This window comes from Triticum aestivum, chromosome 5B (assembly GCF_018294505.1).
Source record: "Triticum aestivum cultivar Chinese Spring chromosome 5B, IWGSC CS RefSeq v2.1, whole genome shotgun sequence".
NCBI classification, from domain to species: Eukaryota; Viridiplantae; Streptophyta; class Magnoliopsida; order Poales; family Poaceae; genus Triticum; species Triticum aestivum.
The window spans coordinates 493,802,548-493,820,143 of NC_057807.1; the positions used below are offsets into that span (position 1 = coordinate 493,802,548).

Sequence of the window (17,596 nt, forward strand, 5' to 3'; positions counted from 1 at the left end):
CTCGAACATTTTAGTTTCATGTTTGATAAAATTTGAATTTTGACTTTAAACTTGGTTTTGAATTTGAGTTTGAAATAAGATTTGGATCAAGCGAGGATTAGTAACAATAATGTAATGACGTGGCACCATTAGCAGGGTTTACTGTAGCATGACACCGGGGGTGTTACATGGTGCTTCGCTAGTATCTAGTCTCTAGTTATGGGGTGAAAACCCTAGGTCTGACCCAAGTTAGTTATACCCGATAATGGCGATGCTTTTGCATCGTTATCATGTTGAAGGCATTGTTGGGATATGCTTAGACTTGTTCTTTAGGGTGAAGACCTAGAATCCAGGATCTAGTGGTTGAATTTGATGACGTCGATGCTTGCCATCGTTTCCTTCCTGAAAAGAGGGGGTAATCGACTTCCCAGTTGGCGGAGACAGAAACTCGGTCCATGACCAAACAAATCGGGGAAAGTTGCATGATTGTCCAAGTAATCTGTATCCCACACGATGGATTTCTTTGAGGACCATGTTAGCAATGGCCACATTGAACCCGTTGATACAGTACCAATAGATGTTGTTTGAATTCTTATATGTCGCCTCCTTAATGAGGTTAAAATTCCCGCCCATTATCACCGAGAAGTTTGAGCTATTAATCTTGGTTTTGATTTCCACCAAAAAAGCTATAGGAAGTGAGTGGACGCCTGGAAAAGCTCCCAATATTTATGTGTGGCAATTGTCTTGATGGAAGAACTAAGAAAGAAACTCCCCAAGGTCCAGCACAACACCTTATAGGACTCTCTGCTGACGCCTAGTAGAAGGCCTCCCGAATGTCCATTAGTCGACACCCATTGCCAGCCGCTTTTTTCAAGAGGATCAATTGTTCCAAATTCAAAGAAAGAAAAATCAATCTCGATACTATTGGGGAGCAATTGAATATTGTTCTCGCTGACAATATAATCCTTCAGTTGGGTTCGGCGCCCCGTATGGCCAAAACCTCGAATATTCCAGAAGAAGGTCCTCATTGATTGTTTTTCTATTCTTCTAATATGCACCCCCTTGATGCCGATCGACTTCGGCTTGGATTTAAAGATAGCATTGGGTGCGTTGGGATCCCCCTGGTCGCCTTCGACCAATGCAGTAGCCCCTTTTATGGTGGGAAGGAAAGTGGAGGCCTCCTTGGCAGCCTCAGTTGCAGCAACCTTTCGGTGAGCCGCCTCGAATAGCGCCGCTTGGGTGAGTTTTGGCAAGGATCAAGTCAATAGTACCTGGCACACCCTGACATCCCCAACTAAACTAATCACACTATCCTAAATAAAAGAAGATATATGTGAGTATTCTAAACATTTTGGAGTTAAAGGTTTGAAAATACTTATATGAATACTTTCTTTCCTTCACCTTTTTGAAGTATTCTAAACATTTTCTCAAACCTCATGCTTTCACTTTCCTCTTGTATCTCCTCAAAAAAGAATTTTTTGCAAAATTTGTGGAGCATGCACACGATCATGACCTGCTATTTGACGTTTAAACTACTACTTCCTCCGTCCGAAAAAACTTGTCCCAAATAGGACCAAACAAATAAGTACGTATTTTTCTGCAGGGGTGCATTGGATCACTTTATTTTGAAAGGCTACAAGATGATAGTTAAAAGTTTCAAAAAAAATTGACCTTTTTTACATGGACATTTATAGATTTTCTCTTAGTATTTTTTTCAAGACAAATAGATTTTCTCTTAGTACTATTAAGGCTGCACAAAAATAACAAATTCGGGCCCAAAACCAGGAAAACTGGAGTAAGCCCATATTTTGCATGTATTTGTTTTTTCGTATATAGTATCTCACGTATAAACACGTACTCCAGTATATTGATGAAACCTTTTCTGCCTTGTTTCCTTTCCTTCTGCCTTTCCTCTTGTGTTCTACCGCATCCCATACTCTTCCTTCGCGAGAGAGGGCGACTGGGGACGGGCTGAAGCGCCACCGCCCGCGCCCCCGGTCCGGTGCCACCGCCATCACCTCCAGGCGAAGTGTCGCGCGGGCGCGCTGTAGCCGCGCGGCGGACGGGAAGCGCCGTCTCCGTCGAGCTTATTAGCTGCCGAGGCTACCGCTGGCCGCTGCAGCTTGCCGCCGCCGCCAGCCGTGCATCTCCCTGCTGCGTGCGCCCCCGGCTGCCGCTGGGCACACGCCGCAGCAAGGTCACCGCGCCCGACAGGTGAACGCCGCTCTTTGATCTACAGAACGCGTTTTCCAATCTAATTGGACGGTTTCTTGCGGATCTTGTTGTTACTATCTGCGTTGAGCAAACCCTAGATGCTAAGGAAAACCAATTTGGGATTCCACCTGTGAATACACGAAACAGTACATTGGGGATTGGTCTTACAATCGCTGTGGACATCTATAGTTTATCACTTTGATGTTTCCTTGGAGTTTCGATTACTGCCGTCCAGCTTGGGGAAGTTGGTTTGCTAGATTTGGGACCGGTTCACACTAAATAATTGTTTGTGGCTTTGATGGTTATGTGCTTTCTTTCGCCTGTAGCCGTTTTGATGTTCTAGATGTCAAAGTTGGGTCTTTGGCTGACTATATGGTCTTTGCTTTTAACCGACCCAGTCAGTTTTGGTAGGGAGAAATGCCTATGCCCGCCATATGCAGAATAACCTAGGGTATAGAAAAATGATTCAAGAAGTTCAATCTTGAGTGTGCAGGCTGCGTTTGTTAATTAAATTATGCCCCTGCATATCCTCATTATAGATATTATATGTAGGCTCCTTATCCATCTACCGTAGAACCCGTATCTGCTTCTCGCATTTCCCCTGCGTGTCACTAAGAAAGTAGGTCGATGATTATTGTAAGATTTGCTTTCTGTACACTATTTATTATGTATGTTGTGTGTATATTCATGGTGTTTGGCACTTGTGCATTATGTGTAAATATTGATAAATAAGGTCCAATTATGTGCTTTTGTCAAGGTGTCAGGTCACGGGGCTCGGGAAAGTTTCCGCAGCACTGTGTTGTAGCATGTCCCGGCGGCAGTGAATGCGGTTTTGTTTGCGAGGAAACATCTTTTGTTATCTCTTAGTTTCTCCCTTAGATAATATGTTATTTCTTGGATTGAGTTCTTGGGGCCTTCCCCTATTTAAAGAAGAGATGACATTGCTTAAGTTGAAGAAATAATAATTGATGTCCTTCCTTCTTGGTGCAATCTTTTCCTATGAGCACTCACAACTCTCTAGAGATATGTCCCTATTCCTAAGCCTTTTTGCCTACACCTGGTTGTGGTCTATGGGATCGTAGCACATAGCCAATGATGGCACATTTCGTATAACTCCTGTTATCAAGGTTAATAGTGCACTGTTGTACATACTCATGGTGAAAATCGCCCAGTGCATATTTCATTTATCTATTCTCAATTTCTAATTTCGACAGTTGCACTTAACATCATGTAGGTATTATCCTATCTTTTTTGGAGTTAGTTTTCTGTTTTTGTTCCACACTGTTGTGGCCTAATAATTACTCTATGAGCATTTAATTATATGCTCACATTTTTTTCTTATCTCTATTTTTGTTTTTTGCAATAAGATATAGGACATTTTGCTCACCACATCTTCCTTAGGGGTTTTGCCTTAAATCTGGTAATGTGCTGATATAGCTACCATGGGTTTTCTGTGATTCAATTGAGGCATGGAATTCTATTCCATTGTTTCATGTTGAGATCTATTGTCCGTAATATGTGTTATAGCTTATATTAGATTGCTTTCTTAAACTAGTATATGCCTGTACATGCAAAGCACCTTCTAGTCCAAAGTCTAAATGCACTAGCTTGAAACACCAAAAGTTTTATAGGAAAACACATGGAAATGTCAACAATGCTGACATCCATAAATCCCAAAATTCTAACAGCATGCCCAATAACCCTCTGCATCAAGCTCTGAAACATCTCTTTCCCCTGTATTCTCAGATCTATCTATCTACCTTCCTGTCTTCCCTTTTTTGCAATTGTTATCCTTGTTCTGTGCAGTATACTCTTTGTTGTTTCCTGCAATGATTGGTTTGATCCTGGGACACCCATGTGGTATATCTGAAGGTGAGTTAGTTGAGAGCCGCATGCCTTAGGAAGCAGGGTCTATGATGATGGGGTTTGGTGAGGGTGGCAAGGAGCCGATGAGCTCGCCGTGGGGATCGTCGAGGGATGACCAGATGATGCGCTCGCTGGTTGATGATTTTTCTTAAGTATAGATGAGGATGGTTACAGAATACTGTAGAGAGCACTGTTCAATTGGGACACTGTAGACGGGAATCCATGCAACCTAGACCATTGGATCGACAATGATCAACGGTTGATTTTGTGTCTCGATCCTAGGATTCAACATTTCAATACTGGTACACTATGTGGTACTCAACTGCAAAAACGTCCTACATTTGTTTACTGAGGGAGTAGTATAGTTAGCATTGATATTGGTTTCAACTATCCTATGTTAAATTTGTTTCATGAAGTATTTTGATAATGTCGTGCGTATATTGTTTCGTCACTGTGCTGAAGTGGCATTTTATTTTGCTTGAATCCAGGTAAATCGTTGAATGAACAACTGAAAATACTTTGTTGGAACTCTTGTCCTCTGTAGCTTTAAACTATGGAAATTTATACTTTATCAGGTAGAATAACTATATACATTAACAAGAATATCTGATATATACCAAAACTGTACTAATTAGTACATATATGGCTAAACATTCAATTTATTTCTACCTGCTGAGTTTTGATACTTGTTTTTTATTCATCGAAAGAATATATCCACATATTTTGCATTACCATTGCTTAGATGTGCTAAATGGTATATAGGTTATACATCCCCCCTCCCCTCCTGGGGCAGCAATTTTGGATTTTCAGAAGTAACTATGATTATTGGCAGTTCGAAACTTGATTTAAGAATAGCTATTGATGTTATGTTTTCCTTTAATAGGGCAATTCCCCTCTCAAGGAGGAAAGCACATATGTGAGTCAGGACCTTCTTGTTAAAACGTGAACCAGGGACATGCAGATGGATGACGTCATTGACGTGAGTTCTTTTCTTTTCCATAGTTTGCTTATAAAGACACATATGTTCTCCAAGCACATATACCCAATATTGTCTTGTTACTTGTCTTTTTTTTGTTATGATTGAATTCTTTCCAAATCGTGTTCGGAAGTGATGTATTTGCATGCCAATACAAACTACATACTATGTGTCTGTCATTGATTTTGTATTTTAAATGTAATTTGTTGGAAATTATTTGATAACCAGCTTGTGTCAGAAGACGATATTGCCTCCTATGAGGAGACAACTTCTGAAGATACTGAAGATGTAAGTCCGAAACACTGAATTTCTGTCGTATCATTTTCTTGCATCAACACCATTGGTTACAATTAAAATGTGAAAGGATGTTTTTCCTCAGTCTAATTGGTTAATATTGTGGGTTTTAAGTCACCTGAATCATGGAATCTAATTGAAAATTATAGGTGAAAGTCTGTGACGTATGTGGAGATGTTGGTGAGGAGAAGAAGCTCGCTGTTTGCAGCAGATGCAATGATGGTGCTGTGCATATGTGAGAATTCTTTATACTATTCTCTTTTCTGTAATCCTAGCCAGTTAAGATTATTGTATGGTGTGCCATAATACTTGTTTACATCTCCATAGTGTCTTATCTATTTTTTTCTCTCTACAGTTACTGTATGTTGGTAATGCTTAAAGAGGTTCCAGAGCGCGGGTGGTTGTGTGATGAGTGCCAAGCTGAGGTAGAAATTGAAATTGAAAAGAAGAAACTTGAGAAATCTCAAGTAAATTTTGTCATGGTTTCCATGGAGAATAAAGTTGGTGCTGAAAAGGTGAGACATAAAGAATCAGAAGTAGATAATGTCACAAGTGGTTGTACATCTTCCATAAAGGAGGGCGACACTGGGTTGTGCATGCTAAACAAAGCTTCTCATGATTGTGAGCCGATGTCCAATGATAGAAGTGGCATTTCTAATTTGAAGTCACTAGATTGAGAGATACACATCTTGGGAATGCACGATAATTATGTTTCATCTGTTTCTAAGGCTAAAGACGGGTCTAATGTGGCTCGTGATAGTGAAAAAGTGGGACATAAAGAATCAGAAGTAGGTAATGTCACAAGTGGTTGTATATCTTCCACAAAGGAGGGCGACAGTGGGTTGTGCATGCTAAACAAAGCTTCTCATGACTGTGAGCCGATGTCCAATGATAGAAGCGACATTTCTTATTTGAAGTCATTAGATAGAGATACACATCTTGGGAATGCATGATAATGATGTTTCATCTGTTTCTAAGGCTAAAGACGCGTCTAATGTGGCTTGTTGGAATAAAAGGTTAAACAGACAGAGTGAGGCCAATTTTTTAGAAGAGATCAAAGATGTGAGTGCTAAACTCTCGTGTTCTGTTTTATTTTTACCACTTATTCCAGGTCAAGTACGCATGCAAAATGTGATTAAGGCGTTTCATCTTTCTCTGACCATAGTGAGTTTTGAATTATTTTTAAATGACAATAGGTGAAAGTATGTGACATTTGTGGAGATGTTGGTGAAGTGGAGAAGCTCACTGTTTGTGGTAGATGCAATGGTGCCGAGCATGTGTAAGATTCTCTTTGCTCCATCGCTTTTTACGATGTTGGTTATTCTCGGTTGATGGTTGGCATATCACCGCGGTTAAGGTCAAATTATTGTTTTTTCATTTCTTTTGGCATGTAAACTGGAAGCTGAACGACTTATGTGGTGCACACTGATAAAGTAACAACTTACACAATCATTATGCTTTCCCACAATAGCAGGAACTAAGCTTCTCAATTCATCATTTCTTTTGCATAATCTCTTCTCAGAAAATTGTGGTATTTTTATGCTCTAAGGATGTTAACTCCTTTCTTTGTCCCAGTTATTGTATGCAGGTGATGATGGAAAAGGTTCCAGAGGTCATGTGGTTGTGTGAAGCATGTCAAACTGAGGTAGAATTTGCAGAGGAAAGGATGGAACTAGAAAAATCCCAATTAATGGTTGGTGCATGTAAATTAGAGTCCTTTGGAGGGCAAACGAATAAACCTGTGGATGATGCAAATAGTGGAAGTTATTTTGAGGATGAAATGGAGGCTGGACATGTGAGTAGTAAAACCTCAAACATGAGAAATCAATCCAACAGTATGGCTACCAAGAGGATAGGAGACGATGCAACAATTACATTACTGATTGGAAAAGATCTTTCTGAATCTGGTGGTGTATCCATGGAAGGTGACTCCGCAAAAAGAGTGCCGCTTTCACGCAAAAATTCACTCAAGCTGGAAACAGAGAAAGGAAAGGAACCTGCTAGGCCAATGCCAACACCATTGACATTGAATGCTCTGAAGAATCAGGCACCACCTCTTTGTGGTAATTTTTTATCATTATTTTCAACTAAGGAGCTTATACCTACAATCTAGAATGTTCAACTTCTCTTACAGTTGTGGGGACTGTCCCTACGAGCTGCTATTGGACAAAACTATAATCAGTAAGGTTTCCGCAGGTCCACTCCCGAAGTCTATTTCTTTCAAGAACTCAAAGGTCCCGAAGGTGAAACAACTGGTCATTGAAGTTCCTCAAAAGCCCAAAAATCTGAAGGAACCTATATCCTTAATTACAAAACAAGACGGGCCAGTGATCACACTTGCTAAGTCGACATCAGTCAAAAAGCCAAACTCTACTGAGCCAGTAAGTAAAGGAAAGTCTTCCATCTTACTAGATGTTGAGGAACCAAGAATGATGAATTCAGTAATGAGCCGAAATGTAACGAATAAGAGGGGCACTTCTATATCTGGATATCCCTCTGTTGCTGCATCAATGCTTGTGCCAGTTCCTTCGAAAGCAGAATCCGCAGCTCAGCATCTCAATAAACAAAATAAGACGGATAATTTAGGCATCGCTTATGGACAAGACGGTAGAAACTTTCCTGGTATATTCCCTTTTCCTTTCCTTTCCCTTTTAGACTCTGCTCTATTTCTGTGCTGTAGGAGTGTAGGTCATGTTTTTTATGGCATACTTTACACTATAGGATAACTATACTTATTTCTTTCAGCACCTAGTGAACCAAAGAGACAGCTTGTAGCAAAAATCCCGGGAAGCCTAACGTTAATTAGTGCTGAGACATCCTCAGGTATGCTTTGTTCTGGTGCACAGATGAAGGGAATTCAAATCCCAGATACTTCACTGGTTGATAAAATAAAGAACCCACCTAGCTTGAAGCCAGGTACTTCTTACAGCAGTTGCACAATGCATTGTCAACAATGTGATGAAGTGGGACATTCTACACAATTTTGTCCTGTTGGCAGATCTAGCTTGTTTGTAACAGAACCTTTGAGTGAGCAAACCAGTGACCAAACTGCCAGATGCAATAGAACATCTGAAGCTACTACTTTGTCTGCTACTGAAGACATTTTGAAATCAGCATATCAATCTGAGCCAAGTCCAAAACGCCGCCGCTATCATAACCCATCATATAAGCCTATAAATGTTTTATGTACCTCCATTAGTCATGAGGAAAGCAGTGAGCAGGATGTGAGAAATGGTATGCCTACTCCTAGTACTACAGCTCCTGTAGATTGTCACGAGCTAAAATACAAAGAGCATCAGGCTGCATCTGCCATGGGAGGAAGATTTGTGGACAGCAGTTCAACTATGTTGAATGATCCTGCGGACAAATCGCCAATCTTTTCACCTAGTGATGACAGAATAACTTCTAGTGTTCCAGAGTTGGCTTACATTTGGCAGTAATATTTCTACCTCTCTATCTCATATATATTTTGATGCTTATTCTAGATAGACTTGATTGCTACAGAGACCTGCCATTACCATTGAACTAATAAACCTAACAGGTGTAGTCAGGCCATCTTCGAAAGCAACTTTTGTGGAAACACTCCTTTAGGTGAAATCCATGAGATTGAAACAGATGGATGTCTAAAAATATCATAAGATGTTCCGAATGTTTTTGAAAAAATTGACACAAGATGCTTTTCGTATGTCACAAATTCCAAACCAAAATTTGATTGGCACTTGAAAAAAAGACAATTTTTCTCTATGAATAGTTACTCCCTCCGACCCTGAAGATAGGGCGTACAAGGCGAGGTCCAGCTGTTGTTTTCTTGCCCATACTACCCCTAATAATGCTTAGATGAATATTTAATGTCATGGGTGCATGCACCATGCACGGCCTGCAGTACCAGGTCGCTCGGTTTGATTGGTCAGATGGAGCCCTTGCATAGGGGTATTTCCGGGAGAGAGTCCAAAAAACTGCATGCACGGCCTCCTTTTAGCATTTTCTGGTAGAAAGATACATGCCTTGTTTTCATGATTGGAGGGAGTAACTCTCATTCTTTTGTTTATAATGAGCAACAAAAAAAAAGTCTTCTTTTTGTCGCTTTGCGTGGATCGAATTCGGACTTGAAGTTACAGGATAGATGCATCTTGTCTGAATGTTGTCAATTTTTATCAGTACTCTGGTTACTTTTTGGACCACCAGATGCAGATCTGATGTATCACACCCAAAGGGGTGGTTCATACACTTCATGTTTCATACTTGGTTTTGTATCATCTCATGTGTGCTTGATAGTTGCAACTATCCATGATTGCAACAAACTTGTATTTAAGTAATTGTTTTCATCAATATGTGTTAAAATTTATTTTAGTTACTTATCTTTGAACAGAGGTTGTTTTGAAATATGGAGGACTGGACGGTCATCTAAGTTTTGTAAGGGCTTGCAAGGACACTTATCATGTTCTGCTTCACAAAAGGTTTTGGATATAGCAAAGAAATTCCCTTCTAAAATCCGGCTTGAGCAACTTCCTCGCCGGAATATATACCCCCCACAGTTCCATGGAAATGGCCTTTCATATGACAGTATTGGTCTTTTTTTCTTTGCAAGAGATATCCAGAGGTATTTCACTTGAAGCTTTTCTCTTTCATTATTATATTTCAATTGTTTGAAAAGGATATTAGTTGAACTGCACACAAACTTATAATTTAAATTGCTTATATTTTTGCCTACAGTTATGAGAGGCATTACAGTAAGTTAGTAGAATGGATGCTGAAAGGCGATTTGGCACTCAGAGGAAACATTGAAACAGCTGAATTGCTCATATTTCCTTCCAATATCCTGCCAGAAAGCTTTCAAAGTAAGAAGTCGCTCACCTATTCAAGTGGTGCTTTTATCTTATCACAGTTTTACGCTGATAGATCTTACTTTTCCTTATTCTGCTTCAGGATGGAACATGTCCTATTATCTATGGGGTGTATTTAGAGTCAGAAGAAAAGACCCTAACCTTCCATATCATATACCCACAAGAAAACATTGTAATTTCAATGGGAATCTCTTGGCCGTGGGTCGAAGAACTCATGCTCACGCTTCTTCTGGCCCCAGTTTCTATTACTCACCTACTTGTGAAGACTCTCCACCTATCATGCCCTTGGAAGCTAATCATGAGGGTTGCCCCAATGGTGAGAGTTCTCTAGGTTAGCCTTTCTGTGGACGACCTTTAGAAGATCAGCATCATGATTCAGTTACAGCTAGCTTATCAACAAATAAAAATAGCGCTATTAATGAATTTTTCACAGCTCCAACAAGAAAAAAGCAGGTGGGTGTTATAATTTAATTTGACGTGTTGCATTTTTTTCCTTGCAATTGTTTTTTTCTAAATTAATCACTCTACTGGATGCATTTGATTAAAGAATAAGATGACACCTGCCATTGTGTGTGTGGATGTCATGCTTGTCTGCTTACGCCATCTTGGCTATTGGCCTTTGCCTGCTACATATTTGTTTTATAGAAATATTAATATGATTGCTTGTATCAACTCAAATGTTTACTCTTGGCTATACGTATGCGGAAACATGTTTATTCAGAACATTAAGACAATGCAGGAGTATTATCATAATGGTCAGTGAACATTTGTTTCATTTTCTCTTGATTTTCATTGTCTAATTTATTTATCTTGTTGAAAAACAGGTAAAGAGAGCACAACTGTCAACCATGACAGTGCAGAGGACCTGTGGGGACCCGGTCTAGTTGACCTACAACGGCGACCGCAATCAGTATGTCGCTAATTGATATCATAGGAACATCCACACAGACCAATCACGCACTTACATTGCTGGGACCAGATTGGTATACATGCATATATATACGTGTGTATGAAGGAATTCTTTGTGAAGTTTGGGTACGCTTAATATGAGCGGTGAGCAGAACATGTTGCTTCTCCCCTTCTCCCTAACGAAAGTGGGAGCTCGCCTAGGCAGATTGCGTAAGCTGTAGGCGGGTGCTGGGCGGAAGAAAAGTGATGACCAGGCGAGGTGAGTGGCGAAGAGAGGGAGCAAAATTGAGACAAGACAGGGGAAGGGTCTCAGGGTAGGGTTGGGAAACTTATCAGATCAAGAGGGGTGAGGGTGAAACAGAAGAGAGCTTGGTGGCGGGAGTAAGGACCCCCACTCTGCCGCGTGCTCCTCTTCCCCTGCTCGCTCACTGTTTGAGTGATTGGTGCTTGCTGCTGCTTGGTTGTTGGCGTTCGAATCACTTGTTTCATCAATGTGACTTTCTTGACTGCAGGTTTTTTTTCCTGCTGTTGCTATGTTTGATTGCTGATGCTGTTGTGTGGAACTGTTGATGTGTCATTTTTTGTTTACTTTTTGGATGTGTCGACGGATAAGATAGGAGCAGAGACAACCCAACCGGAGTCATCGAATGTCCATCCTTCGTTTTTATTTTCTATGCACGAAGTACTCAAAACAATCAAGGATAAATAGCATAATTCTTAAGCAATTGAAATATCAATATTTCAATATAACAATACTTCAAATAAAATTATTCCAATCTAAACATAAAGTTTTGGAATAAAATAGTTCAAGTTTTAGTCGGACACATGTTCTAATTGTCCATTTGAAATGCCCAAAGATGCTCAACTAGATCATTCTGTAGCTGCTCATGATTTTCTTGATATTGAATTTGATGATGCATTGAGATAAAATCTAAAATATCATAGATTTTGCTTTGAATTTGATGATGCATTGAGATAAAATCTAAAATATCATAGATTCTGCTTCGCTTTTGCTCTAGAAGCTGAATATGATCACCCACGTTTTAAAAATCCAAACCATGGTGAATTCCATCATTCTCATCCTTCACAATCATGTTGTGTAGGATAACACAAGATATCATCACTTCCCATAATCCCACAATTTAGTAGGTCCGCACTTGTCTTTGGGCAGTGACATCTTTTGCTATCCCTTGGGTCGGAGATGGTCTTGACGGAAGTCACACTCGGAGCATAGACCATCACAAAGATAATACTGCCATGTTGTAGTTATAATGACCATTGATGGTATAGCTGCACTCACGAGCTTCACACGCACACAACCTTGCGCACAATGAAGACTGCTGCAACACGTTGATGTCATTGTGAGACACAGACATACCAAAGAAAGAATGCTAATTCCATAAGTCATGTGATCCAACTACGTCAAGAATAAAGGTGGGCCTTTTGCAATGGTGACCTTGTTGAGCATATGGGCAATTCTTCTATTTTCGGTGCATGCAATCCATGGATCCAAGTATACCTATTAAACCTCTTGATTCTTCAATTGACATGAGCATTGCTGTGACTGTGGGAGTTGGTTCCCTCAAGTAGTCCGGTCCCAACACCTTCACCACTGAAGTGGCAAATTCGACCATCGCTTCAAAGCATGTGCTTTCAGACATCCAGAGGTCCTGATCGCACGAATCTATGGTAGTGCCATAGACAAGCATCCTCATTGCAGCCACACACTTCTGATAACCAGAGAACCCAATGGTTCAAATGGCACCCTTCTTCAGGATGAAGTAATCATCATAGGTCTGGACATCATGGTAGATGAGATCAAACACTTGTCGTCGCATCCAAAATTGATGGCGCAAATAGGGCTCGAATAGTGCATCGAGGGAAAAGTAGTGGTTGACCAACATTAGATGCCCTTGTGCCCTATTTCGTTTCAACAATAGATGTCACTTTGTTGAACCCTTGTAGTTTGAGAACATTCCCCTCCACAAGTACCGCGTCTGCAAGAGCTTCCATCATCATCATCATCGTCGTCGTTTCATCTTCATCTTCATTCTCCTCACTTGACGAAGATGACTCAGTGAACTCGTTGTTGAAGTACTCCTCGTACGAATCCATCGTGTTTGCCTCAAGTAAACAATGAGAACCTAAAATAATTTGGCAACAACACTTGGCTAAACACTTGTCGGACGTGCTGTTTGCCATGGACGGCGACAACAGGGCACATGCCGTACCCGAGATGGAACGACGACATAGTCCAAGGAGGGAAGGCGCCTGGATGGAGAGGCGGAGGTCCGACTAAGCCTGGACAGTGGTCAAGGTGGCACAGTTGTGATGTCGGTTGTCGAGGGAGCGGATACAGAGCACAAGGGAGGGACGGAAGGGGGGGAGGGCCCCGAGTGGGGTTTTTGGATAGGCCGGATATGTCGGAGTTCTACATGGTGGATGCGGCAAACCTCCCCTACGTTTGGTTTTGGTTTGTGGGATTTAGACATCTATATCAGTTCGGACATTTTTTGGTGACCGTCGTTGGATGACAAAAAATGTCTAGACTGTTTGATCCGGAGATTTGCACGTGATTTAGTGATCCACATTATAGATGACCTTAGGCGCTCATTCCACTTCTTTTGGTGCCTTTCGCTTAAAGTTTCCTTGTTCTAATCTCCGTGAACACGTTTGGATGTGTTGACGGATAAGATAGGGGCAGAGACAACCCAACCGGAGTCATCGAATGTCCATCCTTCGTTTTTTATTTTCTATGCACGAAGTACTCAAAACAATCAAGGATAAATAGCATAATTCTTAAGCAATTGAAATATCAATATTTCAATACAACAATAATTCGAATAAAATTATTCCAATCTAAACATAAAGTTTTGGAATAAAATAGTTCAAGTTTTAGTCGGACACATGTTCTAATTGTCCATTTGAAATGCCCGAAGATGCTCAACCAGATCATTCTGTAGTTGCTCGTGATTTTCTCGATAATGAATTTGATGATGCATTGAGATAAAATCGAAAATACCATAGATTCTCCTTCGCTTCTGCTATAGAAGCTGAATATGATCACCCACGTTTTAAAAATCCAAACCATGGCGAACTCCATCATTCTCATCCTTCTCAATCATGTTGTGCATGATAACACAAGATATCATCAACTCCCATAATGTCTCTAGATACCACAATTTAGTAGGTCCACACTTGTCTTTGGGCAAAGTGACATCTTTTGCTATCCCTTGGTCAAAGATGGTCTTGATGGAAGTCGCACTCGGAGCATAGACCATCCCAAAGATAGTACCGCCATGTTGTAGTCATAATGACCATTGATGATATAGCTGCACTCACGAGCTTCACACGCACACAACCTTGCAAACAATGGAGACTGCTGCAACACGTTGATGTCATTGTGAGACCCAGACATACCAAAGAAAGAATGCTAATTTCATGTCATGTGATCCAACTACTTCAAGAATGATGGTGGGCCTTTTGCAATGGTGACCTTGTTGAGCATATGGGCAATTCTTCTATTTTCGGTGCATGCAATCCATGGATCCCAGCATACCTATTAAACCTCCTGATTCTCCAATTGACATGAGCATTGCTGTGACTGTGGGAGTTAGTTCCCTCAAGTAGTCCGGTCCCAACACCTTCACCACTACAGTGGCAAATCCGACCATCGCTTCAAAGCATGTGCTTTCTGACATCCAGAGGTCTTGATCACACGAATCTACGGTAGTGCCATATACAAGCATCCTCATTGCAGCCACACACTTCTGATAACCAGAGAACCCAATGGTTCATATGGCACCCTTCTTCAGGATGAAGTAATCATCATACTTCTGGACATCATGGTAGATGAGATCAAACACTTGTCGTCGCATCCAAAATTGATGGCGCAAATAGGGCTCGAATAGTGCATCGAGGGAAAAGTAGTGGTTGACCAACATTAGATGCCCTCGTGCCCTATTCTGATTAAACAATCGATGTCACTTTATTGAACCCTTGTAGTTTGAGAACATTCCCCTCCACAAGTACCGCGTCTGCAAGAGCTTCCATCATCATCATCATCGTCGTCGTCGTTTCATCTTCATATTCATTCTCCTCACTTGACGAAGATGACTCAGTGAACTCATTGTTGAAGTACTCCTCGTACGGATCCATTGTGTTTGCCTCAAGTAAACAATGAGGACCTAAAATAATTTGGCAACAACACTTGGCTAAACACTTGTCGGACGTGGTGTCGGCCATGGACGGCGACAACAGGGCACATGCCGTAACCGAGATGGAACGACGACATAGTCCAAGGCGGGAAGGCGCTTGGATGGAGAAGCGGAGGTCCGACTAAGCCTGGGCAGTGGTCAAGGTGACACCATTGCGATGTCGGTTGTCGAGGGAGCGGATATAGAGCATAAGGGAGGGACGGAGTGGGGGATGACTGTCGGTGTCAAAACCGACGGATCTCGGGTAGGGGTTCCCGAACTGTGCGTCTAAGGCTAATGGTAACAGGAGACTAGGGACACGATGTTTACCCAGGTTTGGGCCCTCTCGATGGAGGTAATACCCTACTTCCTGCTTGATTGATCTTGATGATATGAGTATTATAAGAGTTGATCTACCACGAGATCAGAGGGGCTAAACCCTAGAAGCTAGCCTATGGTATGATTGTTGTTGTGTCCTATGGACTAACCCTCCGGTTTATATAGACACCGGAGGGGGCTAGGGTTACACAGAGTCGGTTTACAGAGGAGAAGATCTACATCCGAATCGCCAAGCTTGCCTTCCACGCCAAGGAGAGTCCCATCCGGACACGGGACGAAGTCTTCTGTCTTGTATCTTCATAGTCCAACAGTCCGGCTAAAGTATATAGTCCGGCTATCCGGATACCCCCTTATCCAGGACTCCCTCAGTAGCCCCTGAACCAGGCTTCAATGACGATGAGTCCGACGCGTAGATTGTCTTCGACATTGCGAGGCGGGTTCCATCTCCGAATACTCCAAGATGAATTCCGAACACAAGGACCATGTCCGGCTCTGCAAGATAAATACCACCGTAGAGAGAATAATAATCCATGAATCTAATCTGCTGACAATTCTTCGAAAAGTGACATCACGCCACGGTCCGGTTTTTATTCGAACCGTTTTTTACAACCTGCTTCCGCACATATCGCGAGGCGGTTTCTTTGGCACGTCTTGTCAAAGTAGAGAGCGTGTCCCCTTAATGCGGGATCCTCTTCAATACGGGCGTGGGTAACCCAACCGTACCACCAATTACGGTAAGTGGGGAACGAGCAGGCTCCGTCAGGCAAGCGGGGAGGCATAAAGTTTCATCGTCTTTATAAAGGGGAAAAGCTTCCTCCTTTCTACCCACGCCTTCTTCTACTTCTGCTTGCCCCTTTCCTTTTGCCCAAGCCCTAGCTCCCAAGCACTCATCCTTCCTACCAACAAAGGTCCCTCAAAAATGTCCGGATCCGGAGCAGGAGGCAAGTGGATGGCCTCCTCCGTCCAGGAGAAGGATACTAAAAAGCTGCGGGCGGCCAGATATTTGGCCAAGAAAATCGGCCACCGTCTTCCAACGGCGGGACAGATTGTCCCGACTCCGGAGCCCCACGAGAGAGTCGTTTTCCTCCCTCATTTCGTCCGCGGGCTCGGGTTCCCCATCCACCCTTTTGTTCGCGACATCATGTATTACTACGGGATTGATTTTCATGATCTACCCCCCAATTCTTTCCTAAACATCTCGACATTTATTGTCGTGTGCAAGGCCTTTCTCCGTATCTCGCCGCACTTCGGGCTATGGCTCAAGAGTTTCAACGTGAAGCCCAAAGTGGTGAATGGCGAACATGCCGAGTGCGGAGGTGCCATGGTGAGCAGGATGCCCAAGGTGACATGGCCGACGGGTACTTTCAATGACTCCGTCAAGGAGTGGCAGCAACAGTGGTTATATATCACTGAGCCGCGCGGCAAAAAGTGGGCCGCTGCTCCTGAGTTTCAATCTGGAGCCCCTTTGCGGCTCACATCCTGGCCCAAGAAGGGCGTGAACTGGTCGTCGTCCGACGAACTGTCAGTGATCCAGGCGCGCGTCAAAGGTATGGAGGACAAGGCCATCAGTCTTGTTGACGTGGTCCAGGTGATGCTGGTTTGCCTGATCCTTCCTTGCCAGCACAGAGCTGTGACTTATGGGAGTATGACCCGGCCGAACACCAGACCCTGCGGGAGCTTTTCGACTCCTCGCACAAGGACATCTGGAAGGTGCTCTTTAAGTCCGGCAAACCATGGCCGGACTCGGCCACAGACCGCGGGTACCAATTGTCCCACCCCGCCAGTCCGGTAAGTCGTCATCATATCTTGGCTATTCGCATGTTTCATTGATATGTCCCGAAGGAGATGTTTTTTAACGTGTCTTTCCACGATTGCCTCAGGGATGGACGAAGGTGGCGGAGCGGATTCATTGTCCGGCCCCACTACCAGAAGAACTGGCGGGACCTCTTCTGACGAAGATGCTGGTCCCAACGCCTTAC

General features: G+C 42.4%; 1 protein-coding gene across 3 annotated transcripts; it reads left to right on the top strand.

Annotated features, from left to right (window-relative positions):
- The first annotated feature begins 1,856 nt into the window (after window positions 1-1,856).
- Window positions 1,857-11,574, top strand: LOC123112744 (uncharacterized). 3 transcript variants are annotated; one of them, XM_044533819.1, is made up of 14 exons: window positions 1,857-2,193; window positions 4,943-5,038; window positions 5,264-5,323; window positions 5,479-5,564; window positions 5,685-5,844; window positions 6,308-6,391; window positions 6,526-6,608; window positions 6,905-7,392; window positions 7,526-7,951; window positions 8,075-8,765; window positions 9,699-9,929; window positions 10,043-10,167; window positions 10,256-10,504; window positions 10,998-11,574. In XM_044533819.1, the coding sequence occupies exons 2-14, from the start codon at window positions 5,015-5,017 to the stop codon at window positions 11,093-11,095; spliced, it is 2,805 nt and encodes a 934-aa protein (XP_044389754.1). In that variant the 5' UTR covers window positions 1,857-2,193; window positions 4,943-5,014; the 3' UTR covers window positions 11,096-11,574. The 3 variants fall into 3 exon arrangements, 2 of the variants coding, with proteins under 2 accessions (XP_044389754.1, XP_044389755.1); XM_044533820.1 differs by having other exon boundaries at window positions 1,858-2,193; window positions 10,256-10,489; XR_006455664.1 differs by having other exon boundaries at window positions 1,859-2,193; window positions 10,256-10,626.
- The last annotated feature ends 6,022 nt before the right edge of the window (window positions 11,575-17,596 follow it).